The 27277-nt window shown below is 21.4% G+C and overlaps 9 protein-coding genes across 17 annotated transcripts; 4 read left to right on the plus strand and 5 right to left on the minus strand.

Moving 5' to 3' along the window:
* Window positions 1-110: 110 nt before the first annotated feature.
* LOC550659 (adiponectin receptor protein) lies at window positions 111-3698 on the plus strand. 2 transcript variants are annotated; one of them, XM_006559956.3, is made up of 7 exons: window positions 111-244; window positions 1027-1297; window positions 1504-1602; window positions 1730-1901; window positions 1988-2385; window positions 2502-2666; window positions 2741-3698. In XM_006559956.3, the coding sequence occupies exons 2-7, from the start codon at window positions 1052-1054 to the stop codon at window positions 2873-2875; spliced, it is 1215 nt and encodes a 404-aa protein (XP_006560019.1). In that variant the 5' UTR covers window positions 111-244; window positions 1027-1051; the 3' UTR covers window positions 2876-3698. The 2 variants fall into 2 exon arrangements, with proteins under 2 accessions (XP_006560019.1, XP_006560020.1); XM_006559957.2 differs by having other exon boundaries at window positions 231-372.
* A 1126-nt stretch (window positions 3699-4824) lies between these two features.
* Window positions 4825-6663, plus strand: LOC725379 (uncharacterized protein C3orf18 homolog). 3 transcript variants are annotated; one of them, XM_006559958.3, is made up of 3 exons: window positions 4840-6004; window positions 6325-6468; window positions 6534-6663. In XM_006559958.3, the coding sequence occupies exons 1-3, from the start codon at window positions 5669-5671 to the stop codon at window positions 6588-6590; spliced, it is 537 nt and encodes a 178-aa protein (XP_006560021.1). In that variant the 5' UTR covers window positions 4840-5668; the 3' UTR covers window positions 6591-6663. The 3 variants fall into 3 exon arrangements, with proteins under 3 accessions (XP_016772373.1, XP_006560021.1, XP_001120192.2); XM_001120192.5 differs by having other exon boundaries at window positions 4844-6010; XM_016916884.2 differs by lacking the exon at window positions 6534-6663 and having other exon boundaries at window positions 4825-6133; window positions 6325-6408.
* A 972-nt stretch (window positions 6664-7635) lies between these two features.
* On the minus strand, window positions 7636-10415 carry LOC100577909 (high mobility group protein I). Of its 3 annotated transcripts, none has more exons than XM_026445524.1 (4): window positions 10080-10415; window positions 9820-9902; window positions 8692-8931; window positions 7636-8469 (listed from the first exon to the last, which is right to left on the minus strand). In XM_026445524.1, the coding sequence occupies exons 3-4, from the start codon at window positions 8911-8913 to the stop codon at window positions 8338-8340; spliced, it is 354 nt and encodes a 117-aa protein (XP_026301309.1). In that variant the 5' UTR covers window positions 8914-8931; window positions 9820-9902; window positions 10080-10415; the 3' UTR covers window positions 7636-8337. The 3 variants fall into 3 exon arrangements, with proteins under 3 accessions (XP_026301309.1, XP_026301308.1, XP_026301307.1); XM_026445523.1 differs by having other exon boundaries at window positions 9820-9928; XM_026445522.1 differs by lacking the exon at window positions 9820-9902 and having other exon boundaries at window positions 10080-10402.
* Window positions 10416-11089: 674 nt separating this feature from the next.
* On the minus strand, window positions 11090-12361 carry Snf (U1 small nuclear ribonucleoprotein A). The gene is given in 3 exon segments (NM_001168336.1): window positions 11090-11810; window positions 11888-12126; window positions 12269-12361. Coding segments are annotated over 2 exon segments (696 nt in total). The 5' UTR covers window positions 12125-12126; window positions 12269-12361; the 3' UTR covers window positions 11090-11351.
* Window positions 12362-12624: 263 nt separating this feature from the next.
* On the plus strand, window positions 12625-13623 carry LOC102656197 (swi5-dependent recombination DNA repair protein 1 homolog). 3 transcript variants are annotated; one of them, XM_026445421.1, is made up of 4 exons: window positions 12625-12674; window positions 12919-13044; window positions 13129-13336; window positions 13414-13623. In XM_026445421.1, coding segments are annotated over exons 1-4 (525 nt in total). In that variant the 5' UTR covers window positions 12625-12672; the 3' UTR covers window positions 13603-13623. The 3 variants fall into 3 exon arrangements, with proteins under 3 accessions (XP_026301206.1, XP_026301207.1, XP_026301208.1); XM_026445422.1 differs by having other exon boundaries at window positions 12645-12704; XM_026445423.1 differs by lacking the exon at window positions 12625-12674 and adding an exon at window positions 12752-12801.
* An 8-nt stretch (window positions 13624-13631) lies between these two features.
* Window positions 13632-14340, minus strand: LOC100578560 (28S ribosomal protein S18c, mitochondrial). The gene is made up of 3 exons (XM_003249545.4): window positions 14163-14340; window positions 13873-14080; window positions 13632-13798 (listed from the first exon to the last, which is right to left on the minus strand). Exons 1-3 carry the CDS (start codon window positions 14289-14291, stop codon window positions 13707-13709), a joined length of 429 nt encoding a protein of 142 aa, XP_003249593.1. The 5' UTR covers window positions 14292-14340; the 3' UTR covers window positions 13632-13706.
* Window positions 14341-14514: 174 nt separating this feature from the next.
* LOC413517 (phosphate carrier protein, mitochondrial) lies at window positions 14515-17814 on the plus strand. Its single transcript, XM_396960.5, has 5 exons — window positions 14515-14864; window positions 15991-16151; window positions 16272-16508; window positions 16857-17153; window positions 17239-17814. The coding sequence occupies exons 1-5, from the start codon at window positions 14723-14725 to the stop codon at window positions 17464-17466; spliced, it is 1065 nt and encodes a 354-aa protein (XP_396960.2). The 5' UTR covers window positions 14515-14722; the 3' UTR covers window positions 17467-17814.
* A 755-nt stretch (window positions 17815-18569) lies between these two features.
* On the minus strand, window positions 18570-21624 carry LOC725394 (solute carrier family 26 member 6-like). The gene is made up of 10 exons (XM_016916622.2): window positions 21406-21624; window positions 21063-21335; window positions 20670-20845; window positions 20450-20614; window positions 20272-20376; window positions 20051-20184; window positions 19825-19987; window positions 19548-19748; window positions 19180-19428; window positions 18570-19088 (listed from the first exon to the last, which is right to left on the minus strand). Exons 1-10 carry the CDS (start codon window positions 21506-21508, stop codon window positions 18651-18653), a joined length of 2007 nt encoding a protein of 668 aa, XP_016772111.2. The 5' UTR covers window positions 21509-21624; the 3' UTR covers window positions 18570-18650.
* Window positions 21625-22997: 1373 nt separating this feature from the next.
* On the minus strand, window positions 22998-26809 carry LOC413515 (zinc finger protein 62). 2 transcript variants are annotated; one of them, XM_006559966.3, is made up of 7 exons: window positions 26675-26809; window positions 25005-25810; window positions 24734-24937; window positions 24405-24638; window positions 24088-24338; window positions 23753-23999; window positions 22998-23382 (listed from the first exon to the last, which is right to left on the minus strand). In XM_006559966.3, exons 2-7 carry the CDS (start codon window positions 25773-25775, stop codon window positions 23110-23112), a joined length of 1980 nt encoding a protein of 659 aa, XP_006560029.2. In that variant the 5' UTR covers window positions 25776-25810; window positions 26675-26809; the 3' UTR covers window positions 22998-23109. The 2 variants fall into 2 exon arrangements, with proteins under 2 accessions (XP_006560029.2, XP_396958.5); XM_396958.7 differs by having other exon boundaries at window positions 23606-23999; window positions 26675-26808.
* Window positions 26810-27277: the final 468 nt, after the last annotated feature.

A 27277-nucleotide genomic window follows, 5' to 3' on the forward strand; every position in this document is an offset into this window, starting at 1 on the left:
AATATTTTCTTTATATTATTTTAATGAAATTATATTATATCATAAAATAATATAAATTAAATTAATGTTTGATTAAGCTTTTAATATACATTTTGATATAGTTATAAAATTTATATTTTAATGGATAGCAAATTATGACACAAAGTGGATATCATTACTGATAATTAGCACATAAATGTTGACACGTGGTGTCTAGTATTCGGGTGTTTTCGACTATAGTCGTAGCAATGAACAACCAAAATTAGTAAGTACTTGTATAGAATCATTTTCATCTTTTAAAAATATGTTTTGAATTATTTTCGTTTGTTTACTATTGCAAAATTTTTAATATTTATTGTATCAATGTAATAATTCAAAGAATTATCATATAACGTATGTATTAAATAGAATTTTGTATTTGATCGTTAATTATAGTCATTAAATTATTTAATTTTAGTTTTCCTTGTTTTTATAAAACTAAGATTTTCAAAATATGTTTAATTTAGTGTTGATTATATACATATAACTGTTAATGATATATTCAATGTAATTTCTAATTCCATTCAAAGACAGCTTTTGCGTATTAATTAAATTATAGCTAATTTTTTTTCGTAATAATTGTATGTATAAATTTAATATAATTCATTATGATAAAAAATCGTGACGTATGTAAAATCTTATTATTTTAAAAAAAATCATATTGTAATTAGATAATAATACAACGTTTGACAAAACTTTTTATTTTCATGAACCTTGCTAATCTAAATATTTTGTTATCATATTATTTCATTCATTTTATTTTAAATTGATTCTTATAATTAAATTGATTCTTATAATTAAATTGAATTATATTTATTATCGAGAAAACTGTATAATTAACATTAACAATAACAACAAATCTTTATTTAATATTGTATCATTAATATTTGATATCATTATTTATTATTTTTAATTGTAATATTTTTCTAACCATTTATATTGAAAGAAAAACATATATTAACATTAAATTATAATATTTTTATTTTAAAATAATTTGATATATTTTAGAAATTAATAATTATAATTCCACAATATGTCACAATACGAAGATGTCATTGTGGAAGACAAAAGGAAAGATGATAATGCAGTATCAGAAACAGAAATTCGACATAGAATTCCATGGAGTGAGCGTGTATTATTAAACAGCGAAGTACCAGGTTTACATGAGGTTAAGGAATTATTAGAAGATGATGATGCAAGTTGTTTAGCAGAAGAAGAAGATGGAGTTGGTTGTCCATTACCTTCCACTCCTGAAGATGATCATCTTTTGGATTGCGAGGTATTATAATTCTAATTATTATTAATAGTTATTTTATATTTTTATTTTAACAATAAATTATTTTATACTTTGCTTATTTTACATATTTTATTATATTTATTTTATTTTATTTTATTTTATATTTTAATAATAAATTTTTTCATTATACATTAATTAATATAAATATGATCATATTACATATTTTAATATATATATATATATTATAGATGACAGAAGTATTAAAAGCTGGTGTGTTAAGTGATGAAATTGATCTTGGTGCATTAGCTCATAATGCTGCAGAACAAGCAGAGGAATTTGTTCGTAAGGTAATTATAAAATATATAATTAATATAAATAAAAATATATTTATATCTTTATTTTATAAATGAAGAAATTATTTTTTAAGGTATTAGTGATTATTTTTTTATTATTATATACTATTATTCTTTTAAGGTTTGGGAAGCATCATGGAAGCAGTGTCATTTCAGAAATCTTCCAAAGTGGTTACAAGATAATGATTTCTTACATGCTGGCCATAGACCACCTTTACCATCTTTTTATGCTTGTTTCAAAAGTATATTTCGTATTCATACAGAAACTGGAAATATTTGGACTCATTTACTTGGTGAAATTTAATTTTTATTTTTAATGATATTTTATTTTATTTTTTTTTAGCATTTTTCTAACAGATTAATTTTATTCTTTTTATAGGATGTATGGCATTTATTGGTATAGCTATATTCTTTATAACACAACCTCCTATAGAAATACAATTGGAAGAAAAATTGGTATTCGGTACCTTTTTTGCTGGTGCTATTATATGTTTAGGAATGTCATTTGCCTTTCATACTGTACACTGCCATAGCGAATGTGTTGGAAAATTATTTTCAAAATTAGATTATTGTGGAATAGCTATGTTAATTATGGGTAGTTTTGTACCATGGCTTTACTATGGATTTTACTGTGATTATCAACCTAAACTTATTTATTTATCAGTGGTTGTAATACTTGGTGTAACAAGTATAATTGTATCGTTCTGGGAACGATTTGGTGAACCAAGTTATAGACCATTAAGAGCAGGTGTTTTTATGGGATTTGGTCTTAGTGGGGTAAATTATACTATATTATATAATCTTTTATCAAAAAACATTAAAATTTTAAAAAGAAGAGTAGATTATGTTAGATAATACATAATTATATTGAGATATTATATATTTTTTTTTAGGTAATACCAGCAGTTCATTATGCTATTGCAGAGGGTTGGTTTAAAGCAATTAGTCAAGCATCTCTTGGATGGTTAATATTAATGGGATGTTTATATATCTTAGGTGCAATGTTTTATGCATTAAGAGTACCTGAACGATTTTTCCCTGGTAAATTTGATATTTGGGTAAATATTTTTCTATTTCTCAAATATATAATTTACAATTATTTGAAAAATGTTTAAATTATCATATTATTCAGTTTCAGAGTCATCAAATCTTCCATGTGTTAGTAATTGCAGCAGCTTTTGTTCATTATCATGGAATAACAGAAATGGCTATGTACAGAATGACAATAGGAGATTGTACAAATCCGTCGCAGGTGATAGCTTTTTAATTATGCAATGGATATATAATATCGTGTTGGATTTCACCTTATGTACCTTTATCAAGACTTAAAAAGATTCCTAAATCTTTGTGTATTGATAGATCTATACTATAAAAGAACTGCTGGAAACAATGAAAATGAACAACACAAGATTTTCCTTCTAGTTTATTGTAATTAATCAAGAAGAAAATTTTTTAAAGAAAATTTATAAATATTTAATAAATTCACAATAAAATATAATATGTGATAATTAAAATTACTAACAATAAATTCAAAAGTTTAATTAAATAAAATTTTTTACACTTTCGTAAATTTATGAAAAATATAATTATTTGTATTGTACATTAAGCTCAATATTTAAAATGTTTTAATTATTCATAAAAAATTTCAGTGATACAAAATAACAGATAACATAATTATTTACACTTTTTATTTTTTCTTTTGTGAATAATTTATTAAATAATGTAAATTTATGTAGTAATTTTATTGTATAAAAAATGAATATAAAATTACAAATATCATTTTATTTACTAATAATGACTGATCTCTTGTTTCGCGCAGTTCTCTTACTTGTTAAAAACAAGTTAATGAAAAACAATTGTAAAATATGAAACAAAATGCAGATATATGGCAACAAACAAAACTTAATATAATTAAGATTTAGGAAATAATTACAAATACAAATGATTTTATAGTATAAGCACTATAAAAGTTGTAATATATTTTGAACACTTAAACAATGTTAAAACAATGAAAACTATTTATTATAATGATTGTGTGAAAAATTCAACTTTTTTTTAATCGCATTTGAATAGAGAAAGTAAAATACTAATTTTTTTCAGTGTCTATATCTAAAAAGTTATTATGTATTATAATTTGTCTTGAGATTTCCTATTTTCTATATTTAATGCAAGGTCTTCATTTTTGAATATTAGTAAAATAATTTTTATTAATATTTTTCCTTGTTATGTATTTATAATTTTTATTTTTTTTTTATGCAAACTTATGTTTGTTGTAAAATATATGTTTCACTATAGATCTGTTCTTTTAGTACAAAAGATATTAAATATTTTTGTTATTATTATAAGTACTTATATAAAAAATTAGTACTTATATAAAAAAATATTGTTGAACTTTTTACGTAAATAATTCATACTATTGGTAAATTAATAAAGAAGGAAATTTATGAATTTCATATGTAAAAACACAATTATTCTACTTTATGTAATTTCCCAAAAATATATTTTTCTAAATAAATATTGTAGTATCATTTGTGAATTATTTAAATGTATTAAAAATATTTTTATTCATTATAATAAATCGAAATTTAAATATGAAGACAGAATTTAAAAATAACAATTAAAAAGAAGTTAAAAAAGAATTTATTTCAATAATTAAACATCAATAATAAATCTAGATGATTAAAAGTAAGAAACTAAATTTATGTTTCAATGATATATAATTTAATTTTATTAAAATATAAATATTTTTAGCAAATAACAAAAAATTGTTATTGATTTATTAAATAATTCATTTACTTATTTATTTTTTATTAATATATTTAATAAAAATTTTTATTAATATAATTATTATTATAATTAATATAATTAATAAAAATTATTAATTTTTTTTACGTATAGTTAAATTTAAAAATAATTGTAATTATCTTTTATATATTTTTTATACAAAATAATATTTACATAAACTATTTACGAATTTATAATAAATAATTATATAATAAATTTTATAATAAATATACTGTATATCTTATATAAAATAATATTCTTATTTATTAAGAATCATAATATAAATTATTACTTTATTTTCAATTCAAAAAATAAAAATTTATATTTCTCAATGTAACACTATGTGTTATAATAAACACATTAACAAACAACTTAAAAAGTGTATAATATGTATTAATATTTTTATTAATCATTTTTTATATTTTTCATATCTAAGGTATTAAAATCGATATAAAAAAATATCTCGATAAGAAATCGATAAATAGTATGTTTCAGTTTAGAATAGTTCGATAGTTTAATATATGTTTCATATATAGTGTATTTATGTGAAAAAGCCGCATTGCGATATTGAAATGAAATGTTAAAACTAGGAAGAAAGATATAATCAAATTTCTCTTTGTGCAAAGGATGAATATCATGTCCCTAATTAAATCATGGTCTATTTGCAAAATTAATAAATCGAACGAAAAATATTTATTTCAACAATTCAATTATAAAAAAAATGAAAATATGTTGTATTTTGTAAATATTTTAATATTTTTATCAGTGCGTTGCAAGTAATCAATAAATTCTTAATAGATAAAAAAGATTAAAAAAACGTGCACAAAAATTGAGTTGCGATATTTCAATGGAGCAAATTTTTTATTACATTATTTTATAAATATTATAATACAATCATCATCAAAATGCATTATTTATTCACTTACGAACTCAAGTCGATAAATATGGTTTTTATTTTAAACGATTTATAATTCATAATTACAAATATGTGAGATAAAGTGATATACTTGTACATGTCCATTCAAAGCATATAGAACCATAGTGTTTCATGATATATTAATGCATTGATAATAACGTATTTACTGTTATGCTTCTTATTTATCGTTTTTTGTATAACAAAATAGACAAGTGATAATAGAATCAAATTATATATCATTGTATACTTTAAAAAAAGTTTAATTTCTAACACAAATAATGTACATATTAATGAATTTTTTTAAAATATATATAGAATTATTCTCATGAAAAGTCAAATATTGTTTTCTAATTAACAACAATGAATGAGATGAATACAAGTGTTACAAGTTCAATAATATCTGGCATGTTGCTTGATAATCAAAATTATACTAATACAATGACAAATGCATCAAATGAAATATCTGAAACATATATAAATTCTACAGAAGAAAATGGAAATATTCAATTATGGAATGTTTCTAAAGCCGTAACATCATTGCCCAATAATACAGTAATTTCCTTTGAAGCCTCAAGTACCAATATATATGTATCTACAACAACAGAAATTTTTGATGAATTTGGACCTCCAGATGGAATAGAATACATTTTTGTACCACTTGGTGTAGTGGTCTTTGTTATTATATTATCAGCTGTGGTATGGGTAGCGATATCACTTTTGTATTTAAATTATAATCTTCTTTTAACTTCTATTTGCAGAAACAAAAAAAATAAAATAAAAAATATTCATCAAATTATAATACTTGGATAAATATTTCTACTTTAGGTATTATTACCTTTTTGTAATATAGTTTATTGGCAAATTAATGTTATAATATTATATTTAAAGTTTTATTAGTTTGTAGCTTCTCCTATTAGTAAAATCCTAAAAGTAAAATCTTTTACTATTAAATATTAATTTATTTTGTAATATTTAACAAAATGCAAATATTTTAATAATATATTATGGTTTTAAAGGTAATAATTATATCAAGGAAAAGAAAATTGGAACGTTTAAGACATAGACTCATGCCAATGTATAATTTTGATCCTGGTGAAGAAGAAGAAGATGATTGGGAAACTGAATTATTAGAAGAATGTTACAATAATCATCAGAGACGTGTATGTGCAAGAATTATAATGTTTAAATAAATATCTTATTAGAATTAAAATACTTTACATTACAGCAAGGATATCAATCTATGGATACGGAAGAAAATGCTGAACTATTTGGAAATCATTGACAAAGCATTTGTAATAGTTTAAAAACTTTGTATTACTTACAATTGTCTTAGATTAAAAATCACATTTAGTAGATTTCTATATTTATTTAATGAAATAGTTTGTACATATCTTTCAATTTAAAAGATAAATTTCAAATTCATAAATTTTATATATGAAAAAATATTTAAAAAAATTTAAACATTAGAGTTTAAATATATCTTCAAAATTGTGATAATTAGAATTAGGATTTATTTTATTTATTTTAATATAATATCTATAAAATGAATTTATGCTTAATTTATATAATAATTTCATAATAGAGAAGTAAAAAAACAAAAATGGAGACTTCATTTTATTATTTATATTCATTGTATTCTGTTTATAACAGTTTTTTATTTTATTATTTATATTCATTGTATTCTGTTTATAACAGTTTTTTATTTTATTATTTATATTCATTGTATTCTGTTTATAACAGTTTTTTATTTTATTATTTATATTCATTGTATTCTGTTTATAACAGTTTTTTATTTTTTTATTTATATTCATTGTATTCTGTTTATAACAGTTTTTCATAAATGTACAATTTTTCCTATATGCTTCACTTATATATATACTTTTTTATATCCTTTCCTAAAGATATAAATGTTAATGAAATAAAATATAGATTGTTTAACTAAAAATTTCAATATTATAATAAAAAATTTAAATTTTATTCTATTTATATTCAATATTGAAAGATTCTAGTGATGAATAAGAAAAAAATAGATATTTAATGTTGAACATAAAGAAATATATATATTTCCAAATATTACCAACAATTTTGTTTCTATTAACTAATAATTATACATAAATTTACATTATAATGTTAATTTTCTTTTCTTTAATTATTTATTAAGTAATATTGAAAAATTAAGAAATTTCAGACAAAATGCACTTGTCTTTCATGCAAAATGTCTTTTTAGCATTATAATGTAGTATAAAAATTTTCTAAAAGTATAACAACTTTGATGTAGAAAATATATCGCAGGTATATGTTTGTGTCACATAACAATTAATAAGAGAGTCATTTTATAAGTTTATTTATTTCAATACAAATTTGACATTCACACATATGCTTGTTTCAAAAATGTTAATGTTCACTTGTTTAAGTGTAATTAAAAAAGAACATTTCTTGTACATGATATACTTACACAAGAAGTATTACAGTACAGCATTAAATTTGTATGAAGTTTTAGACTTTAAGAATTATAATACATATACATAGGAGCAAAGAAGGTAACAAATATATGATGTAATTATACACCATCCACCTTAAAGTTAGATAAAGTCTTCATCTTAATTCCAAGTTAGTTTATGAGATCTGAATTTTTAGTTTAAAATTTTTTTCATTAAAATACTTGTACATTTTATTTTAATACTTAAAACATAATGATTATGATAATAATACAAATAAAAATAATACTAATAATAATTATTATATTAATAGTAATTATAATAAAAACATATAAGGTAAATATTACAAAGTGCTTTACATATTTTCAACCCATGTTGCAGTGCATTTTTTTTGCAAACATATCACAAATTATATTTTTCATATAACTTCCTTGGAATTTGAGCAGTTTTTTTTTAAACTAATGTGTTACCACTTTACTATTTCAATTTGCAGATTATGATATAAAAAGCAAACTTATAAGTTTTAAATTTATCAGTTTTTTAAAAACTTTCAAAGAATAATTCTCATACATTGAATTTATTTTTTTACATTTAATTATCTTCCTCCTCTTCTTCCTCTTCTTCCTGTTCATCTTCTTCTTCTCCAGTACTTTCTAATTTCTCTTCTTTCTTTTTAGGTCTACCACGACCTCGTCCTGAAGGGTTTCCTTTAGGTGAACCTTGCTGTAATAATATATTTTTCAACTTCTTATATATTATAAAAAAAATACATAAAATTTCTTTTTTAATACTTTAAAATTAAAATATAATAAAAAAATGAACATTTATATGATAACATTTATTAACAATTTTTATAAATGACTTGTTATTCTCAGATAACATTATTATGAACTCCATAATATTATTTTATATGAATAATTTAATTTAAAAAAAAAATATACATACCTTTTTTTTATGAGAACCTTTTGGTCGCCCTCTTCCTTTTTTAACAGGTACAGGCGATGTATCATCTTCATTATCTGATTTTGCAGTGCGTACTGCATTATTTTTATCTGCGGCAGGTCTGCCTCTCTTTTTTGGTTCTTTAACAGTATTCTTATCTGTTTTTGCTGGTCTACCTCGTTTCTTCTTTTGTTCCTCGACAACAGGCGAATTGTCGTCTGACATTTTTAATTCTTTATATCACTGTATAATTAAAAATTTTGTTTACAATATAAACATTAATTCAAAAGTTTTTAGTTATATATATGTGTGTGTAGTAATTTTATAATTATTAACTTTTAATGCAAAATTTAATAGATTAATTTCGAAGGAAAATACAAAGATGAACGAAAACGAATTTACGTCAAAAGGCTCTGTACTCTTAATTTATTATATACATATATTTTTTACAAATAAATATGTAATATTTATATTTATATTTTATCATAAAATTTATATTATGTTACCACACACTTTGAAATAAAATATTCAAAAATTTCATATTGAAAATATAAAAAGTTCCATATAGGGAAATATGGAAAGTTTTGCATAATTATCGATTTTTAAAATTTCTCATAAAATTTATTTAATTCAAAATTTTTTAATTCAAACAGCAATTTGACAATCATGTATATATAGATTTTATTATAAATAAGTAAAAAATGAGCAATAGTAAAGTTTAACAAATTACGCGCCTAATACATTCATATCGAACATCATTAGGTGGCGGTTTTGTAACCGGTTAATTGTAACCGAATAAAATAATTATGCAAAATTAATTATATTTAATATTTTAATAATCTCATACATAAATTAAAAGTAATTTTTTCTTACAAAAGAATAATAATAATAATAATAAATTATTATCATTATTAATTTAGAAAAAAAAATTATTTACAACAATAAATGAGAGCTTTCTGAAATGTCCGCGCCCGCCATTTTCAAATATATTAAACAACCTATATATTATTAATTTCTTCATATATATAATTTTGGACAAGTTACACGATAATAACGGAAGTAATAATTTTTAATATTTTTTTATATGAAGAAAAAATAACTGTATGGAAAACCGCTATTTGGAACACATACAATAGCGTCACTTGGCTGCTAGGGACGCCATGATCGACAAATCATGGCAACACCAGAGTCGTGGTAGCGTCCATCACCAATTTCTTTATAAGAAAATGAATAAATATCTCTGTAAGTAATAATTGGTTCCGCGTAAAAGATTGACTAAAAAATCGTTGAAAAAATCATTTATGAGTTTCTTAATCTTTCAACACAATGAATACGTATACCATTCGAAAGACTAATATTTACTGGAGAAAAAGTCATTGACAAGCACTCACCTCAAAATTTCTCGTGTATATGAAGACAAAGGCAATCGTTCAGTCGGCGCGCGCGTCGTACTGTAAGAAAATGGGACTAAGTGCTTTTCTATATACGTTATATATTAAAATGTTTAATATTCTTTTATGAATGTCCAGAACACAAGTTATCTAATTTTTCTTTTCTCAGCGTCCTTTTAATACTATCGCGCGCGTCGACTGCACGAAGCAAACTCCGAAAGCACTTTGTAACGCAACAACTCACAATTCACTGCGCGAATAGCGAGACGCGACTGACCTGATCGAGATGATACACTGTACTCCGATTCGTTCTCTATCTCAAGAAGCATTCCCCCACTCTTTACACAACACGCCAACTGATTCCCGCCAAAATGTTATGATACTACTTAAAGTCACAATTTTTCATAAATCATATTTATCTTAATTTCTTAATATTTATAATAAAAAGAATTTTTTAATGTTAAAAACTTATCAATTATTTTCTTGTTTTATAAAATATTAAAAAATTTATATGAATAATAATAATATTTATGAAAGTTATGAGATATTATTTGGCGGGAATATAATTATAATACGCAATAAAAAAATATTGTGTATATTAATTTTGTATCTTAATTTAAATTATTATTAATTTATAGATATAATTGTAAAATTATTATACATAAATTTTTTTATATTTGAGAAAATTATTACTTAAAAATTTTCTTACAATACATTATAACATTAAAATTTATATTTTTAAAAATGTGTAATTTTTATTTTTATACTTTAAAACAATATTTTTAATAATGTTAATTATGTATAATTTTTTAATAATGCTAATTATAAGTATTTTTAATATAAAAAAAAAATTAATTGAAAATTAATAATTAATATGCAAGATAGAAACTAAAAATTTAAATTATTATAGTAACTTTTTAAATTAATTTATATTATGGAAAGTAAATTTTTATAGGTTTTTAAATTATTATCAAATTAAATTAAAAGTAATTTTATGTAACTAAAGTATTGCTGAAAAAATGACATATATTTTTTTAATTACTATTTACAGAGAGAAGTTTGATTTATATGTATACATTATGTAAAATTTTGTACACATGTAATTCTTGAATCTATATAGCATATTTTTAACTTATATTTATAAATTTTCGTCCGAAAAATCTTTAATTACATTTGTATTTTGTATTTTTATAAATTTCTAAATAAGATTATTTCAACACGCACACATTTTTCCATTTGTTAACAATATTTTCATACAAACCATACTATACTTTATTTTTTTGCAAATGATATTTTCATTGCATGAGAAGGTGTAATTTTAAATCCTTGTAAAGCATCTTTTGCAGCTCCTGATTGTACTTCATTTTCAAATTCAACAAATGCAATGTCATGTCTATTTGGTACTAAACGTACTTCTTTAAAACCAGGAAACTGATTAAAAAGCATTGATAACATCATTTCACTGGTTTCATCTGGTAGATTTGTTAGAAATAGAATTTGATTTGGTGGTTGTTCAGGTACAGCTGTATTGACTAAACCTGGATGTTGTTGTACACCAGTATGATAACCAATTTGCTGTGAATGTTTAGCTTGTTCTTTAGCACGTTTCTTAGCACGTTTAGCTTCTTCATCAGCTGCAGGTACAACTCGTTTTGGTTTTTTAGGCCGTTCTGCATATGTGCCTTTCATTTTTGCAATAATATCACTGTCTGTTTTTGCATATTGTATCCTCTAAAATAAAATTAATTATAATAATATAATGTTTTATTAGTTAATTAATAAAAAGTTATTTTATGATTAACATTTACCATGGGTTTGTCATAAAATGGGAATCCTTGCATTGATCGTAAAGCATTTGTGGCACTAGCAATTTCCTTAAAAATAACAAATGCTTGTCCACGCATTTTTAATGTTTTTAGGGCTACAATATCCAATATTTGACCAAATTGAGAAAAAATTGCATATAAGGATTTTTTTAATTCATCTTTTTTTATTTTTTCGTTTAAATTATTGATATAAATTGTATTATTTGGCCTAATATCCATTGCTATTGTAAATGAAAAAATTTTTTAATATAAAAAATACTTTTAACATCTTCATAAATAAATATTAATAAATAGAAATTATTATAACTATATAAATTCTATATAATATAAAATCGATATATTAATAAAATTAAATAAACTTACTCAAATAATTTTTAAAAACAATGATATAATTATTATGTTATATTTAATAGTAGTTTTTGTATACTAAACAATTGTATTTAGTCGGCGTCTCACGCTTATAGAGGTTAGAGTACAATGAAGTATAACAATGAGCTATATAAATGTAGAGTGGAAACTTAATATTAAAAACATCATATATTAAATTCATGTTAAATCATAATTCAAAATTTCTAATTATTTGTTTTAAATTTATACTTAATTATTTATAATTATTATATTGATATATAAATATTGCAACTTAAGAATGTTATTTTTATATTTAATAAAATATTATAAATTAGCTATAGTACATTTAGAATAATATAAAATAATAATAATATTCATCAAAACATATTTTCCTTAAAAAAGAAGTAAAATCGTACAAAATGTAATATAATAGATAGAAATCCTATAAAATGTATTATTGATATTGAATAATCCGAAGTTATTTAATAAAATACTTAATAAAATTACTTAAAATTATTATTTAATTAAATATAATTATAAAGAAAAATGTATTTTTATAATAGAAATAATATTTAATATAAAATATTTAATCGAATTATTTTAATATATATTACATAAAAAGTAAGTAGCATTATTTATATTAATTAAGTATACATTATTTTCAGGAGTATAAGTGCTAAACCATTCAAAAATGGAAAAGGTGTAAATAAACCTTTTCGTTCTCCATTTAATACACCCCAAAGTAACAATAATATAAATATCTCAAAATTAAGCACATATGAAACACCATCGTAAGTATAATAAAAATTATAATAAAAAAAAAAATTATTACATTTTTGAAATTTGAGAATATTCTCATTAATTTTCATTATTAGAAAAATATCCGTAGCAAAAAGACTAATTTATCAAAAAACATCTTCTCCTAAAAAATTATGTATAAATAAAGAAAATAATAGTAAACAAACAGAGATTGAAGTAAAAAATAAATTATATCAAATAGACTTGGAATTATTAAAGAAAAAAATACAAGAAAAAGAAGAATCTATTAAAATTTTAAAAACTACATTATCATATAAGAAAAAGGTAAAAAGTAATATTAATTATATTTAAAATTTATTTATTATATTAAATATTAATCATTTAAATATTTGTAATTAAAGAACAAAGCTGAAAATTTAGAAAGTGTTATAAAAAAATGGACAACATGTTGTCAGAATGCTCTTATTGATTATCAGAAGTGTTTACAAGAAAAAAATGATCAGCCAGTAAAATTATTTGAAATTTTATCTTCATTTAATATTAATCCTGATATTGTTTGTTTCTCTATTGATGATGATATATTTTATTAATTAAATAAATATCAAAGAAAACATCATAATATATAATAATATTTTATTTTTTATATTTTTATAATATATATTTATATATATTTAATTTAATTTGTATTTCACATTTAATATTTATGTGGTTTAAATGGAAAATTAGGATCAAATAACATTGGATCATGATAAAATTTAGGGTCCTTAGTCATATAACCCATTAAACCTAAAATATAAAAACAATAAAATATTACAAAATACTATAAAATACATATAATTAATAAATATAACTGATATTACCAGCATGTTGTGCTTTTATTATTTCTTGTTCTACCTTCTTCTGTTTGTATTCACACAATCCAGTTATATGTTTTTCATAAATTCTACCTGTATAACGACTTTGAAATTGAGATAATAAACGTACATTTTTATAATCAGGTTCAATGTTTAATTCACATAAAATACATAATTGCTGTTTTTTTTTATATGGATTTTCAATCGAAATTGGCTGCATCAAAAAATAATATAAATTAATTTTATTTTTTTGTACAACTTTCATAAAACATAATATATTTATGATAATTTATTACCATATCTGGATCTATCAGATCTGTTAATTCATTTGAAGCACATGCATTAGTTTTGTTACGAAATAATAATATTGGAATTTTATTTGTCGTATATCTTAAAGTTTGAAAATTAATAAAAGTATACATCATTTTTTATATATTTTGAAATGAATTTATTTACTTTTATTATAAGTTACTTCTATTAAAAAATATTATATTATAATTACATTATAAAAAATATATATTTACTTTGTAAAGTAATAATCATTAAAAATATATTTGAAATAGAATTGATGCTTCACAATATTTTAAAGCTTGACTTTTAGTGAAATTTTGTTTAGTTCACATAATGTTCAATAGAGAGCATTATTGTGCAGAAACTTGATTTCTTACTTATAGTATAATAATCAATGATCTAAGTTACTAAACGGATTCCGTTACCGTTGAAGTCTCTATCACTCTTTTCGTATTAGTCGGAGACGAGAGTCGTACTTTTATATCCAATAACGTGAATTAATATAATTATTGTATAAAAATTGTTATTAATTGGTAGTGGATGCAAGTGAAGTGATAGATACAAAATGTGGCCCTCAATATTGGATGTAGCTAAAATGAATCCATTTGGGACACCGTTCGTGACAACTACATGTCAAAGACAAAATGAACTAACACAAGCATTGGTTAAGAATCGTCACATTGCCGCTGCCTCTGTCGCATCAGGCGGTCAGTAATTTGCAAGTAATTTGATATAATTTAATTAATTTAATTGATTTTAATTCATGATTTTTTATAAAAAAATTATTCAACATTATATATAGATTATTGACATTTACTTAAATAATTAAAAATTTTTTTTGATTAAAATTCAAAAAATCGTATTTCAAAAAATTTTTAAATCAATAAATATCATTATATAATCTAAAATATTATTTCTAATGTTCTTTATAATTTTTTATAATCTTAATATTAATTGATTATTTTGATTAATTTGTAAGAATTAATATTTAAAATTATTTATTTTCTAAAAAATTTAAATATTAATAAAGTTGTAATTTCATGATAAATGATTATTTTATTGTAATTATAATTTTTTTAATTTAATTATATCAAATTATATAACGAATATAGATTTGACCGCATGGCATGTAACTATGTGCTAAGATATCATTTTATATGTATTTATTCGGCTTCAATGTATTTTTCAATAAAGTTATTGCATTTTTAGTACAATTATTAATGTAAAATATTATTTTAAAATGGATTAATGAGGAATTTTTTATGTTTGATTTGCAATATAAAGGATTGCATAAGAAGTAGCCATTTTGTCGAAAATTGCGCGTGCGAATGTCGTCGTCATAGCCTTGGTTGACATTTGAATAAAAATAATAGCCTGCATTAGTACAGTGGCCGCAACCAAGAAATAATTAAAGATATCCTACTTGAAAAGTTTATTATTAGGTTAAGCCAAAATAATAAGATCGTTCATAATTTTGAAATTCTGCCAAATTTGAATTTTGCACACACTTTTGAACAGCTGATCAATGATAGTTTTTATTGTTTATTAAATAAAAGTTATTTTAAGAATAATTATATATAATAATATATTAACTAATAAATTAAATTTAATTTATAAATGTTATTTTGAAAATTAGTCATTAAAATTATTTAAAAAATGTTTTTAATAAATGGATTATATTTATAAGTAATTATTGACAAATTTATCATTCATACTAAATATAGTTTAAACATTAAATATAATTTGTTTAAATATACTTGAGATATTTAGTATTAATATATTTATGTTATATAAATTAATATATTTAGATTATAAATTCTTTTTTATGTATAGATAGCTGTGAATTTGGATCAAATAAGTATTTCATGCTATGTGGTTTGGGAGGTATTTTGTCATGTGGTATTACCCATACATTGGTTACTCCCTTGGATTTAGTAAAATGTCGTATTCAAGTAAACCCTGCAAAATACAAATCAGTTTTTAATGGATTTCGAGTGAGCAATCTATTTTTAATTATATTTTACAAATATGAACAAAATATAAGTACAACTAATAGCATAAGTAATATATATAATTAAAATTAATTAACTTCAAATATTTTATTATTTTATTAGGTAACTTTAGCGGAAGATGGAACTCGAGGTTTGGTTAAAGGATGGGCTCCAACATTTTTTGGTTATTCTATCCAAGGAATGTTTAAATTTGGACTTTATGAAATTTTTAAAGTATATTATTCGGCTCTTGCTGGAGAAGAAATGGCATATGAATTTAGGACATCTTTGTATTTAATTTCTTCAGCAACTGCAGAATTTTTTGCTGATATTGGTTTAGCTCCTCTTGAAGCTGCTAAAGTAATTATAAGTTACTTTTATAATTAATATAATTTTCTTAATATTTTTTTTTAAAAAAAGAAGTCAAATTGATATATTATATCTTTTATGATATAAAAATAATCCATGTTCATATTATTTATGCATTTTTAATTTGTAATTAGTTTTATAAAAGATAGAAAAAGATAGTTTTAAAAAGATAGAATTGTTCTTTTTTTTTCTTCATTATTCTTTATTTTTTTAATTCTTATTTTTTCATTATCATATTCAATATTATATTTATTGCAAGTTTTATTAAATAATAATTATGAAAAATAAAATTAAAATATATATTATGTATGTAATATACAAAGTCCATTATTTTTGCAGGTTAAAATTCAAACTACACCAGGATTTGCAAATACTTTGAGAGAAGCTATGCCAAAGATATATGCAGAAGAAGGTATTACTGGGTTCTACAAAGGACTTGTACCTTTATGGCTTCGTCAAGTTCCATATACAATGATGAAGTTCGCTTGTTTTGAACGTACACTTGAACTTTTATACAAATATGTAGTTCCTAAACCAAGGCAAGAATGTTCAAAAGGTGAACAATTGGTTGTTACCTTTGCTGCAGGATATATTGCCGGTGTATTTTGTGCAATTGTATCTCATCCTGCTGATTCTGTAAGTGTATATATGATGTATACTCATTTTTATTTTTATTTATTTTATTTATTTTCAATGTTGTTAATGCAATATATATTTTTAGGTTGTATCAAAATTGAATCAAGAAAAGGGAGCATCAGCCATTGATGTTTTAAGGAAACTTGGTTTTGGTGGAGTATGGAAAGGTCTTGGTCCTCGAATTGTTATGATTGGTACATTAACAGGAGCACAATGGTTTATTTACGATGCAGTAAAAGTATGGCTTCGTATGCCCCGCCCACCTCCACCAGAAATGCCAGAATCTCTCAAGAAAAAATATGGACTAGCTTAATTATCATCAATAGCATCAATATTTTTAATTGAATCAATTACAGTTAGAGAAAAAGAACATAGATAAATTACATTATTTCTTCAGTACATTGTCGAACAATGTTCTATTATACATGTCAAGTATTTATTTGTAATACTGATATCAGTGCAGGTCATCACTGCCTATAAATTAGATACAATAATGTGCTATAAATCATAGTAATTTGCCTATCAATACTGAGATTATAAAAAAGATGGCACATTTATAAAAATCCGATACAGTGACAGTAAGTTACCTATTGTAACCAAAAACTGTTACTTTGTATATAGAGCGATCACATAAATAAATGATTCGTGATTGCTCAATTAATATTTGATTTTGATTATCCCTTTTCTTATATATCCTTATGTTATAGAGAATTACACTAAAATATTATTTTACATTAATTATTTTTTATTTTATTAAAATCTTTCAAATATAATCTATATAATTATATAAAGATAAATAATCTATGAAAAAAAAAATATATATATACATTTTATATATGTATATATACATATGTATATATGTATTATATACAATTTATGCTTAATGCAATTGTATATACACACATAATATATTATATAAAATAAAATATATTAACTATAATTATAAAGTAATAGTTAAAACAATGTATTTTAATCTAAATATTTTTGTTTTAATATGTTTATTCTTTGGCTTTATTAATTCAATAAAATTATATAAGACTTATTTAATATTTAAACATAATATTTAATAAAGTAGAATTTTATAATATAAAGTATTATCATATATGTCTTCATGAAAAAATTTTAACATTTTTTACAAAATTAAAATAAACTATTAATAAATTATTAACAAATAAGTACTAATTCTTCAACAAAAAAAATATTTACTTATTTCATATAAAAAAAAATCATTTATCTATTTTAAATATTACAATTTTAAAAATATATTATATAGTTTGAATTTTCTAATAATAGAGATAATAGTATAGAAATATCAAAGCAAAAAATAGTTTTACAATATTTTTCCACAAATTTTATAGTATCAACCGATTTGATTTAATATATGTTTATAATTATATATTTAGAAGCATAATATAATTTTTAATATATTAAATAATATTAATAGTATATTAATTAATATATACAATTTATCATAAAAAAAAAGATGAATTATACATATTATCTTGAATAAAGTTCTTTTTCTAAGTATGTTTTGGCATCCTGTATTGTGGCAAAAATCTTAAATGTAAGTGTTCCATGTAAATACAAATCACATTTTCTGATTGTTTCAAAAATAGGACTTGTACAACTTACAAAATAAAAATGTATATCAATTTGTTGAAATTCTTTCATTACTGAATTCAGTGTAATTACACCACTAGAATCAATATAACTTAATGCGCTCATATCCATTATTATACATTGTAATTCTTGTTTTTCTTCTGAATCTTCTGTATTTATATATATTCCTTTTTCTCTTAACTTAATCTTATGCTCTATAATTTTTTTTGGATTTATTCCAATTAATTTATATAATTCTGATTTAAAATGGTTAATATTTGCAAAATTTAAAGTTCCACAATAATGAAAAATTTTTATTCCAGGAATTTCTACTGCCTGAAAATAATTCAAATATATTATTATTTTATGTAAAAAATCATGATTTTTTATTATAAAAATATTATTAGTCATAAAAAATAATAAATACTGCTTTAAATCTACTCATATCCAAATACAAATCTGTATTTGGTATATATCCCAATAAACAAATGTAAGGTCTAACACTTTGCAATAAAATAATTGCAAGTGATATTATTATTCCAGTTAGCAAGCCAATATCAATACTTATTATTACAACTGTCAAGAAAGTTGAAATCCAAATCAATGCATCACATTTACTTAATTTCCAAAATTTTATAAGTTGATTAGCTTGTTGAAACATTCCTTTTAAGGCTACCTAAAAAAAAGATTTATATATATTAATAAATTAATATTCATTAAAAAATTATATATAAAAATATATAATTATTTTAATAATTTATATAACAATATTAATTTTAAAATGTTTGTACTTACAATAATAATTGATGCAAGAACAGATCTTGGTAAAGGTTCAAAAAATGGGCCAATCCATAAAAGAATTATAAGTAATACTGTACATGATATAACACTAGCTATTTGCGTTCGACCACCAACAGTTTGTTGAATTAATGATCTACTTAAAGATGCCGATACTGGCATACATGAAAAAAAGGATCCTACTACATTACTCAAACCCTAAAATTATATTTTATTAATATATATAATATTTTAAAAACAATACTAAATAATTTTATTAATTTATTATAATTACCATAGCAAGAAGTTCTTGATTTGAATTAATTTTATAATTAAGTTTTTGTGCAAATATTAAAGCCATTGATATGGTAATAGTATAAGATACCATAGTTATAGCAATACTATCCATTGCCACCAAATGTAATAGATTAAATGTTGGAATTGTTGGAACTGGTAATCTATTAATTAAAAAGATTAAAAAACTTGAATTACATTTATGAAAAATAATTAAATTTACATACCCTGTAGGAATATCGCCCACAACTTGAATATTATATTTAGTAGAGAAACAAAAATATTTTGAAATTAAAGTACCACTCACAACTGCAATCAACTCAATTGGAATTGGAATGCTACATTTTTTACTTATCCATGGCTAAAATTAAAATAATTATTTAAATTATGTAATTATATATAGGATTATAAAGATTTTTACAATAATTTTCTAATAAATAAAAATCACCTTTAAAAATTCATTATTACTTATAAGACCAACAATAGTTATTAATGATATAAATACAGCAGTTAAATTTGTATTTTGTATTTCTTTTAAAATATCTATTAATGTCTGAAATAAATTTATCATTTAATTTAAATTGTATATCTCTAGCTAATTTATTTTTTTTAAATTTTATACTTACAAAAATAAATTTAAAATATCCCTTTTGTTTTGATATTTTCAAACCTAATAAATCTTTAATTTGAGATATCAAAACACAAACTGCTGCACCAGTTGTAAAACTATTCACTAATGGATCACTTAACAATGTACTTATAATACCCAAATGAAATATATACATTATAATCTAAAAAAAAAAAATTATTATTTTATTGTAATAAAATAAATCTATAAAATATTACCTGAAATATTCCAACCATGAGTGTAACTGCTGTTGCTACTTGTATTGGTGTATATAAATATTCTCCAGGCAAATCGGGTAATGTAGTTGTAACATTTGGAGTTGTAATTTCATTGTGCGATATTGAATAAGATGTCACTGTTTTCCCAGTCATCAAGCAAACCACAGCGAATGTTCCTGATGAGTGCCAATAATGTTTCATTGTCTAGTTTGTCTAATAAGTTCTTATTAAAAGGAGATATTTGTAATAGAAGTTTTTCTGTAATAGAAGTAGTATTTTACAAAGTATATACAAATCAAATGTAATACTAAAAAAATTTTGATCTTGATGAAATACTAAATGCCTTTTCTTATTTTATTGTATTGTTAAAATTTAATACAAATTTTTTCTTACCCATAGATACATGTTTAGATGTACCAAAAAAAAAATACATTAAAACAGGAAAGAATGCCATATATATACCAACTACTGGAGGTACATTTCCTAAAAGTGCATAAGCCATGCCTTGAGGAATATGCATAATTGCTACAGTTAAACCAGAAATTATATCAGACATTAAATTTTCTTTCCAATTATAATTTTTTAACCAATATATTGATGGAATTGCAGATATAAAACATGATTTCCAGTTTTTATATTTTAAATCACTTAATGCGTTATGAAAATCTATAAACAAATTTCATTCTATATATAATATTTATATTAATAATAATAAAATCTAATATCTATCACATACCAAATGTTTTTGGTTTTTCATAATGATAATCTTCATTTAAAGTTTCTTGTTCATATATAGGTCTTTCTAAATGTATTTGTAAAAGTGTATCTTGTTTTTCCATGTTAATAATAATTAAAAGAGATTTATGAATTTTATTAAAAAAAAATTTTAAATAAAATATTAGTTAATATTAATTTGTTATATTTTATTTTTTAACTTCTTGGTATATAAATAGATCTAAAACAAATAATATATTAAATAGATAAAAAACTACTTTGTTAGATAAATTTTATTAAAGATAAAAATATTATATAATTGATAAAAAAAAATAATTTTTATATTGACATATATATATATATATATATATATATATATATATGTATTTTTAAATATTGATATAGATAATTATTTCAAATTTCAGCATTTAACAATTATTAAATATTAATAACATTATTTAGTTATTTTGCATATGCTTAAGCTTAACCTTCAATTAATTCTAAAAATATTTTTTCTCTATAATTATTCAATATTTCATGTTTTATGTTTTTATTTACCTGCTTTCTTATTATTTAATTCTATTTAATTGTAAAGAAAATATAAAAATTATATAATAAAATTATTAATAATTATTATAATTACTTTTTATTTTATTTTAAAACAAGTTCTTTCTGATGGAACTAAACTAATTTAATAATGTATATATATATGTGTGTGTATATATATATATATATATATATATATATATATATATATATATATACATTATTATCAAATCACTTTATATTCATCATGTGACAGCAAATTAAATACTACTATGTGTGGAAGTATACTTACGTCACGGATGAGGTTTTATATATGGTGGAGAAAAGGTATATTAACGGTAGACGATATATTATTGTATATTTATAAATTTATATTACTAAAAAAAAGCAGTATTAAAAGAAATTTCTCATTTCATAACATTCAATTTTTATTAATACATATACATATATATGTATATATATAAAATAATAATTAAATTTTTAATTTAATTTTAATAATTAAAAATTAATAATTAAATTTTAATATAATCAATGAGAGGAGAATAATTAGTAATATAAATATCAAAACATTAATATTATTCTCTTACTCGTATTTTAATAATTTTTATACAAATTTGAATTAAAAAAATTATTTTGACTTATTTTTCTATGTTAATAATTATAATTCTTATGAAGATATTTGTACGAAAATTTGATTTATAAATTTTTACTTTTCTTGTACAATATTTTGTACTTACCTATATTTATATTTATATTACCTATTATAATTATAATTATAATTACATAAAAATTACAGTAAAATATATATATATATATATTGAAACATTAATAACAATAATATCTACAGTGTAAATACCTAGTGTACAATAAAAATGAAGTGTTTTGTATGTACATATTCTATTTTAAACACACATACATATGCTATATTTTTCTATAAAGCATATATCTGAATTTTGTAAGGATACATGAATATTTTGAATACTACACGACTTATATATTTATTAAATTAATATTTATCTATGTAATTATATATAGCAAAAAAAAACGATAATGGAATATTTCTATATATATTATACGCAAATATTTATTATATTTCTGTTTTTCTTTTCATTTTGAAAAACTATAGTTTTACCATGGTTCTTTTTTGGGAAGTTATTAAATAGTAACTTAAGAATGTAAATCAAGCTGCTTCATCATTACTTCCACTAAGTATACGCGTATTATGATAATTTCGTTTAGTTCCATATCCTCCTGAATGTTGAGTTTCATAAATTTTTCGATTTTCTAAATAACGACGGTAATTATTTTCGCGCTTTCTTCGTTGTTCTTCTGCTTGTTGTCTTAATTTTTCTGGATTCATGTGTGTCGTCACCATATGCCTTGTCAATGAACTCATGAATTTATACGTGATACCACATACATCGCAAGAAAGTATTTCTTCATTTGCTCCTTGCTAAAATTTATGAATAAAAAAAAATTGAATTTAATTATTAAAAAAATTTGAACATTGTTTTTTTTTTATTTTTAAAATAAACTAGCTATTATATAAATTCCTTAATTTTACATAGTACGTACAAATTGCAGAAAATATGAAAGAAATGGTAAAAGAAATATGTTTTCTTTTTTTTATGAAACTCGAATGATTTAAACATTAAGATCGTATTTATCATACGTACTTGTTGATGTACCATCATATGTCTCTGCAAATTGTTCAATCTGTTGAACTCTCGACCACAAACATTACAGTCAAATTTCTTATCAGGATCATGATATTTTTTATGAAGACTCAGATCAGTTGCATGTAAGAATGATTTATGACATACATCGCATGTGTGGGTCCGCTGATCACCAGCCAAATGCGACTGCTCGTGTTTAACCAAACTAGCTTTATCTACGAAACGACGACCACAGTAAATGCATGGAAGAGGTCGAGATTGTGAATTATGAAGTGTCAAATGACGACGTAGAGCAGTAGATGTTGGAAAGTTTTTATGACATTCGAGGCACTGAAATGGTCGATCACCAGTATGAGTTTTTCTGTGACGAGCTAAAGAATTTTGATCTGGATATCTAAAATATAAATAAAACAATTAATTATTTTTAAAACTATATTTTAAAAAAATACAAATTTAATTATTATTTGTTGTAAAAAATTAACCTTTTAGGACATAAATCACATGGAAAATTTCTTGTTGTAATATCTTCTTCACGAGCATGTTTCAGTCTATTATGTCGAAGTAATTGAAGTGATGTTTTAAAGTTTTTATTACAGATATCACATTTTAAATTATCTGTTGTTGGTATAATCACTTGTGTCCTTTTTTGTCCATGTTCATCCTCAGATATTATTAAAGATATAGTTACAGTATTGTCTTCATTATCAAGATCAGTAGCAGATATTATAGAATTCTGAAAAATGAAACAAAAATAAAAAAATGCTTTCGATATATATATTTTATAAATTATTAAAAATACCTGTTTATTGTTATAAGTAGATTTGAATTCATTATCTGGTATAGAGTAAGATTCTTCTTCCATTTTTCTAGCATTCTGTTGTGATTTAATTTGTGATTCTTTACTTTCAGAATCATTACTATTTTCTGCAATAGCGTAATGTCCATCTTCAGTTAAATATACTGGTTGTAAGGTTCCAGTTTCATCTTTATAGTATAATTGACCATCTTCATCTTCATGTAAAAATATTTGATTCTAAAATTGAAGATAAAATTTATTTGATTATTTGAAATTAAGGAAAATAAAGCAGGATATAAGATTTAATTAAATGTTTAATTTTATATTAATACCTGAGAATTTTCTTTTTCTTGATTTTGATTAGAATCTGAATTAGTTGTTTCCCATACTTGTTCCTCATTTTCTATTACTGCAGTATCATAAGAATATTGTTCATTATCATCTACTGTTTGTGCAACATATAATGTTTCTATATTATCAGCTTCATAATAAATTGTTCCTCCAATTGGTATAGTATTTTCATCTAATTGTTCCATCTAAAAATAAAATTATTATTTTCACAAATAATAATTACTATAATGACTATAATTAAGTAATACAAACCTTAATATAATGAGTATCTGAAAGTTTATCTGGTTGCAATGTTTTTATTGAACTTTGTTTTTTTGTACCAAGTACAGTATATAATAAATTATTTTCAACATTCTTCACAATTTCATGACTTACGTTATTATCAATATTTTCATCATTCATATTATTTTCAAACTCCTGATTTAATTTACATTTTTCTATTCTACCCAAAGATTCTGTATTGTCCCTCAATTCTGATTTATTTGTTTGTAATGGTAAAGAAATTATTTGATTATTTACATATTTTTTATCACAATTCAATATTCTTTGTCCTTGCAAAGATTCTGTACAATGATTTAATGTATTTGAATTATGTTCAAAGTTTAATTCAAATTGACATTCTTCTTCTTCCATATCTTCATCTTGCCAATCTTCATGTACATCATATGTTATAAGTTGTTTATTATTATGTTTATTATACTGATTTTTTTTTTCATATTCTTTCTCAGATTGTGTTTTGAAGATTGAATTGTCTTCATCAAAAGTATAATTTTCTATTTCTGTTTTAATATTGACATTTTTGTTTTCAATAAATGTAATTTCATCTTGTGGTATTTCTTCTTTTTCTTCTTCTATTTCTTCTATTATTTCTATAATTTCTTCTATTTCTGTTTCTAGAGAATCTTCTGTAGCTTCTGATTCTACTATAACACTTTCACCATTGATAGCATGTTTTAATACTTCTATCACATCTTTGTCATCATTAATATCTATTGTATCAAGTATTTCATGTGATAATTCCATAATATATGTTTTTAAATGTTGTCCAAAAAGTAGTGCTTAAAAAAACATATATCATTAATATTATATTACAAAAATCTTTAAAAAAAATAAATATTACTTATTATTTTTAATAAAATTTTATAACTTTACTTATATATAAATATATTTGTTTTATATTTAAAAAAATTAATATTAATATTAATTTCTATTAATTTTATATAGTAAAATTATACAAAAAATTAAAGAAAAATATTGTATTATGTATGTATTATTACATATAATTTTTTATAATAATTGTATAAATTTAATTTATACAATTTTCTACAATTAAAATGTACCTTTTTAAAAAGTATATAAATATATAATTTTATAAATAGAAAAAATATTTTATTATTCATTATTTTTTCTTATATATAAAAATATACTTATAAATTTTTTATAATTATATATTTATAAAAATTTTTATATATATATATATTTGTTTAATCATATAAAGGAATGTAAAAACAATATATCAAAGAAAAAATATAATTCGATATAATAATGTCCTTCACATTTATTCGTTTTTAAATTGATTTACACGGACATTTAGACATTCTGTATCATGCATGTATTACGCACGTACTTGTTAGATGTATACATTCTTTGAAGTAGTATTATGTTTTTAAAAAAAGAGAATTTGTACATAAGAAAATCATTCAAAGTATTGGAATAGAGATTAGTATTTTATATATGACAAGAGATACGCGGTTCACCAGTCGGTACGAAAATGTCTTGCGTCTTGCATTTATCAACGGATAGCAAAATGGCTACAAAACGGCAATGATTATCTCTTTAAAAAGATACATGTTAATATATTAAAATATTAAAAATCTCATTTAAGAAATAAATAAATATGCACACAGTTTTATTCACTCTACCTGTGTCAAAATGTTGAAATGTCTAAGCGAAGAGGGAAAAAATTGTTTTTGCTCGGTCGATACGCGTTAATGTAATATTTCTCTCTATATTTCCTCAGTAAGCAAGTGACGCCACCTTAAACATCCCAAAGATATATCTTTATCTTCGTCAAAATAGGTTGCGTCAGTTGCATTCGTAAATAGACTGGTTTAAACATTACGAACAGAAATTCTTTTGATTGGTCAGTTGCTCTGAATAGATATTTAAGAAATTTTATTTAAATTTTAAGAATTTAAAAAATTTATATTTTTTCTTTTAAGTTATATTTATTCCATAATATTTATTGCAAATTATTTTTTTTTTTAATTTTTTCTAAAAAAAATTATTATATAAAAAAATATTTTTTAAAAGAATTTATTTTTTCAAAGATATTTAAAATATTTTATGCATATATTAACAAAAAATAAAAAATTAGAAAAAATATATATAATTTTCGATATAAAATTATATTTAATATAATTATGATATTATAAATTATATTTGATATATAACTTAAAAAATATTTATGTTCTAAAATACGACATAACATAATATTTATTAAATGTAAACATTTTGTAGAAATA

Source organism: Apis mellifera, linkage group LG15 (assembly GCF_003254395.2).
Source record: "Apis mellifera strain DH4 linkage group LG15, Amel_HAv3.1, whole genome shotgun sequence".
Taxonomy (NCBI): domain Eukaryota; kingdom Metazoa; phylum Arthropoda; class Insecta; order Hymenoptera; family Apidae; genus Apis; species Apis mellifera.

What these genes read in the sequence shown, in the direction of transcription:
- LOC413517 (XM_396960.5), top strand. Translation starts at nt 14,723, where the DNA reads ATGTGGCCCTCAATATTGGATGTAGCTAAAATGAATCCATTTGGGACA. An exon ending in TGCCTCTGTCGCATCAGGCG is followed by an intron (nt 14,865 to 15,990) that starts GTCAGTAATTTG and finishes TTTTATGTATAG; the next exon opens with ATAGCTGTGAATTTGGATCA. An exon ending in TATCTCATCCTGCTGATTCT is followed by an intron (nt 17,154 to 17,238) that starts GTAAGTGTATAT and finishes ATATATTTTTAG; the next exon opens with GTTGTATCAAAATTGAATCA.
- LOC102656197 (XM_026445421.1), top strand. An exon ending in AGCACATATGAAACACCATC is followed by an intron (nt 13,045 to 13,128) that starts GTAAGTATAATA and finishes TTTCATTATTAG; the next exon opens with AAAAATATCCGTAGCAAAAA. An exon ending in CATTATCATATAAGAAAAAG is followed by an intron (nt 13,337 to 13,413) that starts GTAAAAAGTAAT and finishes TTGTAATTAAAG; the next exon opens with AACAAAGCTGAAAATTTAGA.
- LOC725379 (XM_001120192.5), top strand. Translation starts at nt 5,669, where the DNA reads ATGAATGAGATGAATACAAGTGTTACAAGTTCAATAATATCTGGCATG. An exon ending in TATTATCAGCTGTGGTATGG is followed by an intron (nt 6,011 to 6,324) that starts GTAGCGATATCA and finishes ATGGTTTTAAAG; the next exon opens with GTAATAATTATATCAAGGAA. An exon ending in ACAATAATCATCAGAGACGT is followed by an intron (nt 6,469 to 6,533) that starts GTATGTGCAAGA and finishes TTTACATTACAG; the next exon opens with CAAGGATATCAATCTATGGA.
- LOC725394 (XM_016916622.2), bottom strand. Translation starts at nt 21,508, where the DNA reads ATGGAAAAACAAGATACACTTTTACAAATACATTTAGAAAGACCTATA. An exon ending in ATCTAAACATGTATCTATGG is followed by an intron (nt 20,846 to 21,062) that starts GTAAGAAAAAAT and finishes GGCACTCATCAG; the next exon opens with GAACATTCGCTGTGGTTTGC. An exon ending in TCATGGTTGGAATATTTCAG is followed by an intron (nt 20,615 to 20,669) that starts GTAATATTTTAT and finishes TTTTTTTTTTAG; the next exon opens with ATTATAATGTATATATTTCA.
- LOC100577909 (XM_026445524.1), bottom strand. Translation starts at nt 8,913, where the DNA reads ATGTCAGACGACAATTCGCCTGTTGTCGAGGAACAAAAGAAGAAACGA. An exon ending in AAGGTTCTCATAAAAAAAAG is followed by an intron (nt 8,470 to 8,691) that starts GTATGTATATTT and finishes ATATTATTACAG; the next exon opens with CAAGGTTCACCTAAAGGAAA.
- LOC100578560 (XM_003249545.4), bottom strand. Translation starts at nt 14,291, where the DNA reads ATGATGTATACTTTTATTAATTTTCAAACTTTAAGATATACGACAAAT. An exon ending in ATCTGATAGATCCAGATATG is followed by an intron (nt 14,081 to 14,162) that starts GTAATAAATTAT and finishes TTTTTGATGCAG; the next exon opens with CCAATTTCGATTGAAAATCC. An exon ending in AATAAAAGCACAACATGCTG is followed by an intron (nt 13,799 to 13,872) that starts GTAATATCAGTT and finishes TTTATATTTTAG; the next exon opens with GTTTAATGGGTTATATGACT.
- LOC550659 (XM_006559956.3), top strand. Translation starts at nt 1,052, where the DNA reads ATGTCACAATACGAAGATGTCATTGTGGAAGACAAAAGGAAAGATGAT. An exon ending in ATCATCTTTTGGATTGCGAG is followed by an intron (nt 1,298 to 1,503) that starts GTATTATAATTC and finishes TATATATTATAG; the next exon opens with ATGACAGAAGTATTAAAAGC. An exon ending in CTGGTAAATTTGATATTTGG is followed by an intron (nt 2,667 to 2,740) that starts GTAAATATTTTT and finishes CATATTATTCAG; the next exon opens with TTTCAGAGTCATCAAATCTT.
- LOC413515 (XM_396958.7), bottom strand. Translation starts at nt 25,775, where the DNA reads ATGGAATTATCACATGAAATACTTGATACAATAGATATTAATGATGAC. An exon ending in CTACTTATAACAATAAACAG is followed by an intron (nt 24,339 to 24,404) that starts GTATTTTTAATA and finishes TTCATTTTTCAG; the next exon opens with AATTCTATAATATCTGCTAC. An exon ending in ATATGATGGTACATCAACAA is followed by an intron (nt 23,383 to 23,605) that starts GTACGTATGATA and finishes CATAAATTTTAG; the next exon opens with CAAGGAGCAAATGAAGAAAT.